The sequence below is a fragment of the Melanostigma gelatinosum genome, assembly GCF_949748355.1.
Source record: "Melanostigma gelatinosum genome assembly, chromosome: 19".
NCBI lineage: Eukaryota > Metazoa > Chordata > Actinopteri > Perciformes > Zoarcidae > Melanostigma > Melanostigma gelatinosum.
The window spans coordinates 17534500-17541148 of record NC_136652.1 but is presented as its reverse complement, the minus strand read 5'-3'; the positions used below and the strand labels follow the sequence as shown (position 1 = coordinate 17541148).

The window sequence follows — 6649 nt, the reverse complement described above, 5'->3', positions numbered from 1 at the left end:
ATCAACTTAATGCACCACTTACTGGCTTGCAGGGCCTTATCCCATGGTCTTCATCATAGAAGGAGATGGAAGGCTTTTGTCCAATTTCATTACAAACATCAGATCTGTGACACATCGCTAGGGCAACAGTCACTTTTTATTTGCTTCGTACCTCACCTTCTTGGGGGACAGATGTGGACAGCGATGTGTGTTGTGGATAATGTGGACTCCAGTGTTGAATCTAGCCACACTCTCTTGAATGCGACTGCAGCTTTGAGAAGTGCTGAGCTTCTTTCTGTGCTTTTGGTTACCTTGGCAACAAATGATGCGGGGAGGAAAGAATAACAACAGAGCCAAAAAAAAAAAAAAACAACAATAAGGGATGATGTGAATAAAGGGAGGCGTACATCACAGAACAAAGAAAAGAGTAAAAAGAAAGACGAGTTTAAAGATGGTGGCGTAAGAGAGGGAAGAGAATAACACAAGTATGAGGATGAGCAAAATGATAGGCTGGAACATCTGGGTGGAGGAAGAGTGGACAAAGCAGGAGGATGGATTCAGTGAGGAAAGGGAAGAAACAGAATCAGATTTAACTCTTTGTGACATTTTTAACACAACCAATGAACATTTAAAGTGTATGTCTCACCGACAGTGGCTCCTCCGTGTCCCTGTCATCGAGCCTCGGCACTTGCAGTCTGTCTATGAAGGTCTGCAGTTCTTTGCGGAAGGCCTTCATCTGGGCGTTAATGCGATACAGCAGCTCGTGTTCCCTGATCCTGCCCCCCTCTTCCTCTCCACCCTCCTCTCCTCCCCTCCCGAACATCAGGTCGCCGTTTGAGACGAAGACCCTCGCCTCTGAGATGATGGTGGCCGTGTCGGCGATGAGCCGGTCGATGGTCCGGACGAGCCTCTCCGCCTCTACGCGGATGTCGGTCATGTGCTGCCTCTCGCGCAGGCTGCACCGGCCGACAGGCAGGAAGCGGGCCAAGGCGGAGGAGGCGGCACCCTCGGGCCCAGTGGGGGTGTAGAGGCCCCGTGTGGGCGTCAGGCAGCGGCTGCTTCCGTTAGTGTTTCTGACCTCGTCCGAGTCACTTTCCCCACCTACGGGGCCCTCGCGTTTGCGGTGCGGCGGGAGGAGGCGGGAGGAGGTGGAGTCCTCGTCGCTCTCGCGGCGACCATTTGTGGCGCCGCCGCCGTCGCTCTCTGCGTCGCTGTCCCTCGGGCTGGGCCGCAGGGACAGGTGGGAGGCCAGGTCATAGCGCTGCATGTTGGAGAGGAGCACACGGTTCTCGTACTGCAGCTGCATCACCTGAATTAAGACAAAGAGATGTTAAGAGTAAGAACAATTGGCAATCAAGATTTTTATTTTTCTAACTAGAGACATGTTGCTATGTATGTCCTATGTATGGTGAAGTCACTTTGGTGACCTTTTTATCCAGCACCATCATCTGGTCAACATTTTAATTTGTCCAATATTTTGGATTATGATATATTCAAAAAGGACATGAATGGTAATATTATCAATCAACTTTAATACCTTGCCACTTAGGTCATTAATCTGTAGCCTTGCTGCCTTTAACTCCTCCTGCAGGGCTTCTGCCTTCGCTCCATCAATCCCTCCGCCTGCCGCTCCGCCCCCGTGCCTGCCGCCTGCCTCGTGGGCTTTGAACCGTAGCTTGTTCAGCTCAGCAGTCACTCTCTTGTTTTGATCTTCCACGTCAGCCAGGTTCCTCCTCAGCAGCTCCGCCTCATCCTCCACCAGCTGCAGCTGCTGTCGGAGCTCCGTCAGGTCGTTACCGAGGCCTCGCCCCGAGCCCGGCCTACCAGACGCTCCGCTCCCGAAGCCTTCAGCGCCCTCTCCTTCCCCGCGGAGGTCGTCGACCTCGGCCCTCAGGCCACGATTCTCAACCTGTGGGGAAGAGAGAGAGAAAAGCTCACATGACTCCCATTGAGGTAGTATTCCCTTATCAGACCCAGGTAGCACCTCTTACCTCCAACTCGACTATTTTCCTCCCCAGGATGTTGGCCTCCTCCTCCACCAGGCGGAGCCGGAGCTTCAGCTCTGACTCCCGGGTGGTGGGCGGACCCCCAGCCTCTCCTTTATGATGGGTGTGGTCCAGCTCACCGTAGAAGGAGCGGTACTTCTGCAGCTCTTGCTCCAGACGGTCCTTCGCTTTGTCAATCTTGGCCGTCTTCTTTCTCATAAGCACCGCTTCCTCTTTGATGAAAGCTAGCTGGCACTTGAGGTCCTCATTGTCCTCCTGGAGGGAAGAGACAACACAGACCGTGAGTGCCTTTGAGTAGAAACGGCTCAAACGTAATCCTGAAGTTCAAAAAGTTGATCTCCGCCATCAGACATAAGGACGGAAGGATTTAAGATTGAAGAGAAGATTTTGTAGCACAGCCTCTCAAAGCCAAACCGTTATCGATCATTGGACCGAGAGGATGTTTGACGTCTTCTGAGTCGAAAGTAATTCCCGGAGCTCTGCAAACTCTCAGCTTTCATTTTAAAATATACTTTTCTTTCAAATGATTGGAGCCCTTGCTTTGGCCTGTCGTGGCCCCGAGGTGAAAAGCAAACGAAACCTGCAGCATCTATGAGTTTTAATTCGTCTTATTGACGACTTCTCACAAATATGCACCAAGGAGGCCAAGGGGAAAAAGATGAATTATTAAATCAGGACAGCAGATGTTACTTAAAAACATGCTTCCTGGTAATTATCTCCATTATGTTGCTCCCCATGATTGTTCATGCAAGAAAAGGGAAAAAAAGCATTATTTTTGTACATTTGTAATAAAAACAACAACCACCTCTCACCTCTGTAGGAGTCTGTGCTAATTTCCTGTCTGTCTTCTGGATGTCCTTGCTTCCTCGTCTCTTTTGAGACTATTGGAGGAGAGAATGTTGAAACATTAACGTGTGCCAGTATGTACAGTATTTGAGCATTTTGTGCCGCATTTTTCTTCAACTATTCCTCCGCTTGCAATTTGAAGGAAAGCATTTAGAATAAAGTGCACCATTCAAAAAGGTGACAGGCCATGTGATAAAAGCTTGATCAAAGTGAACTGTGTGGCGCTCGTTAATGCCATGCGATGGAGATGCGGGTAAGTGTCTACTCACCTCTTTGTTTTTGTCCAGTTCATTCTGCAGGGCTTGTTTGGTCACCTCGACCTCGATGAGTTTCTGCCTCAGCTTTTCATTCTCCTCCTCCGTCTTTGTGCGCTTCTCCTCCACCTTTTCCAGCTCGTGGTGCAGCCTCACGGACACATCCTTCGCCACCTGCATTGTTGAGTTGTCGTGAGGATATCAGTTTAGAATATTTTCACACCAGCTTTGCAGATTTTTTTTATCTTCACTTTTCAATTATCTCTCAACACTTAACTTTGGGCACAGTAGTCAAAGCTACAACCATGGCAATTGTTTCTGGAACCCCCCCCCCCCCCCCGCACCTTCAGGTCCTGCTCCAGACTCCTGAGCAGCTCCTCATCGATCTCTCCCGTCTGGGCGTATCGAAGCCTCTTCCTCTCGGCCTTCCTCAGACGGTACTGCAGGATCCGGCAGTTTTTATTGGCCCTCTCCAGCTCACGTCTCATCTCCTGCAGCTGACACGTGTCTTCCTCGTAGAATGTGTCCCGCATCTCGTCCATCTCGGTCCTCATCTCCTCAATTTCACACTGGTGGGTGCGCAGTAAAGATTGTGTGTCACAGTTATGAGACGGTCAAGATTAAGACCAGGAAAATCTCTGCTGTTTGGTCGACTTTTGACTCTGCAGAGTCAGTGTTGGAAGTTTTGGACTTGAGCCAAATGTAGTCAGCTTCAGAGATGTGCACAGGATTTTAAGAAAAAACAACACAAAATGATCTGAATTCAAATGTATTTCAAGACTGGATGTGAACACTATGTCTACATGGCACATGCAAATCAGTTGTTGACTCCCTTTGTCCCCCATTTTAACAAATAAGATAGATATAATTGATCCGAGCAGATCAATATGATCAATAACCAATTAGTCATCTGTAGCCAGTGTATTTCCAGTTTTAATCGAATCATTATATTCTGTGAAGACGTGGAGGATGTTCAACAGACAAGTCAATTGATGTTTACTTATCCGTGGTTCTGCAAACAGACAATTCAGAGTCATGTGCCAACAGGTTTTCATGGGCCGACAGGCTTCAACTACAAACATGGTCATTCTAATGTGGGAAAAATAATAATTTCAGTTTTGCAGTGGATTTTTCGGAGGTGTATTTACACATTTATAGTCATTCCTTGCTTATTGACAGCTCCAGACACAAAACTAAACTATCAAACCTTAAGATCTTCATTTTCGTCAAGCAGTCTCTCCATCTCGTCTTCGAAGGCCTGGTCCTGCTGTGTCACGGACCCCGCCTCTGTCTCCTCTGCAGCCGGCTCCGGCTCTCCCAGAGCGGCCTCCTCTGTCCCCATGTTGTCCGACTTGGTTTGCATCCTCGGCCCGCTTCTTCTCAGTCTCTTCTGCAGGTGGAACTGGATGAGTTCAGCCTGCAAGCACCCTCCCCTCCACAAACCCAAACCGAGGCCCGCGCCGCAGCCGCTCCTCTCCCTCCGGCCTCCTTCCTCTCCGTCTTTCTTCCCTTTCTCTGCCGACGAAGACGAAGCTCTTCCGGGCAACAGGCGCTGAGATGAGTCGCCTTTGAGGCAGGGCAGGCGCAAATCGGAGCGACGGGCCGATGCTGATGAATCTGTCGTATCTTCCCCGACAGCATCCGCCCTGTTTGGTCCGACTACATCAGCTTCAGCACCATCCGGGTGAACAGCTGCACCGCCGCGGCTCTCGGGCTCCCTCTCCCTTCCGTCGGCGGACCTCAAACTGTCCCTTGCCCCGATGCGTCTGCTCGTTCCTGCGGGGAGAGGAGACCTGGACCTTCCTGGGTGTCTTGGAGCTCGCTTGGTTGCTCCTTCCTGGGCTGTGGCCGGCGAGGGAGCCCGGTGTTGCCTCCTCCTCCCTGCGCTATTGTCTGCCGACGATGTTGACGATGATGGAGGATCTGCAGCGCCGCTGGAGGCAGGCTTCATTTTCTGCTCCACTGAAATGAGCTCCAAACATAGGCTGTACTTTTCTGGTTGTTTATCAGAAGTGGAAATTTAAAAAAAGCTGCACAGAAAACTCCAAATGCAGTAAATTACAAAGCTAAGCCCGTTTTTAATTACATTTAAATATTCTTCAACTAGAGTCGCAATTGAGAGGAAGATGCTTACTGCATGCAGCCACTAGAAGCCGCTTTTCTGCAACTGCTTCACTCCTCATCATGCTGAACCATAACTTTACAAGGGAGGTGTAGGCCGAGGCTGTACTGTTTATCCAGGAGCACTAAACATGGACTGTAACCTGCTGGCCCTGACCGACAGATGTATTCTTAAAGTCCAAACGAATGCATTCTACATCGAGAGCTCCACATAATGGGGGAATTCTTACCGCAGAGCATTAAGGAGAGTCGCTGACACGGGCACCACCAGGCAGTGCAGGGGCACTGACCATATGACGTGAGGATGGACGTCACACCAGGAAGTGTCCTCACATCTAAATGAGTTTTCATTGGCATGCACAGCCACGATTAAGGAGCGACAGAGTTGCCAAAGCAGGCTGCACACTACAATGTAGGTATACAAATGTAAATGAATGAGCGGAATACCGAACTTGCATGGCGAAATAATCACTTAAATTCATGATTAACAACATGTTTTATTTTCTAGACAGAGTTAAAGGCAGGACTCGACTATTCTAGTTAAATGTACTCCTGTGGAAGCAGTTGAGCCTTATCTTCTAGCTCTGTGGGTGGATTTCTAATGTCTGAGTAAATAGCTCTGATAGCATCTCAGGTTGAGTTTGAGACTTGTCATTTTTAACAGAAAGCCTGTGACTAAAAGTTGGCATATCTTGTGAGAAGTGACCGTTATTTTCTTTTTTTAAATCGTCTCTTGTAAATCCCTCAGTTTAATGAAAGATTAAGTTTTTTCTTGCTTGACAATACAGATTTGAATGCAGAAAAGGTTCCTGGCACGTGCATATGATATGCCTCACTCACTCTTGCCAGGAATCACACAACACATCCCCCTCATCTCATCTGCTTCTGACCCAATGCATGGAACTAAATTCAGGCCCAGAAGAGGGTGCCCTCCTCACGTAAAACCGAGTCAGTCCGAGCTCTGAAGGCAATCCGTCCCACACGCAGACGGCGGGCCAGTAAAACGCTGACTGTTTCCACTCCGTTAGGCTAGAATGAGCTCCTTAGTCATATAATTGCGAATGAGATGAGTGAGTGACGGGCAGGTTTGCAGAGATTTAACCCCTGAAAACGTACCCTTCACCCTCTAATAGACGGGCCCTCTCAGAAGGCCAGGTGGGTCCGTCGACCGCCAGTGGTCCCATGAAATGACAGGCCCTATTTGCTGCACATTATCAAAGGCAGAGAAAGAGTTTGGGAAGCAGCAATTTGTTTTACACTTCAGTAGTTTTCTTTAAAGAGTTGCATAGGGATGTATTAACTGTTAGTATTGGGATGTACTACTTAATCTGGCACACAAATCTGTGCCACAGCTCCACTGAATGTCTGCGTACAGTATGTCTGCAGGTTATAGTGACCTGGGCTAAATGCCTTCAGTAGAAAAGCCGTGGCCCTTTGCAATCC

General features: G+C 48.9%; 1 protein-coding gene across 1 annotated transcript; it reads right to left on the bottom strand.

Annotated features, from left to right (window-relative positions):
- Positions 1-387: 387 nt before the first annotated feature.
- LOC306793301 (microtubule cross-linking factor 3-like) lies at positions 388-5036 on the bottom strand (the record flags this gene model as incomplete). Its single annotated transcript, XM_079290862.1, has 8 exons — positions 388-498; positions 626-1288; positions 1517-1888; positions 1971-2240; positions 2798-2866; positions 3101-3259; positions 3430-3654; positions 4293-5036. The coding sequence occupies 8 exons, from the start codon at positions 5034-5036 to the stop codon at positions 388-390; spliced, it is 2613 nt and encodes an 870-aa protein (XP_079146988.1).
- Positions 5037-6649: the final 1613 nt, after the last annotated feature.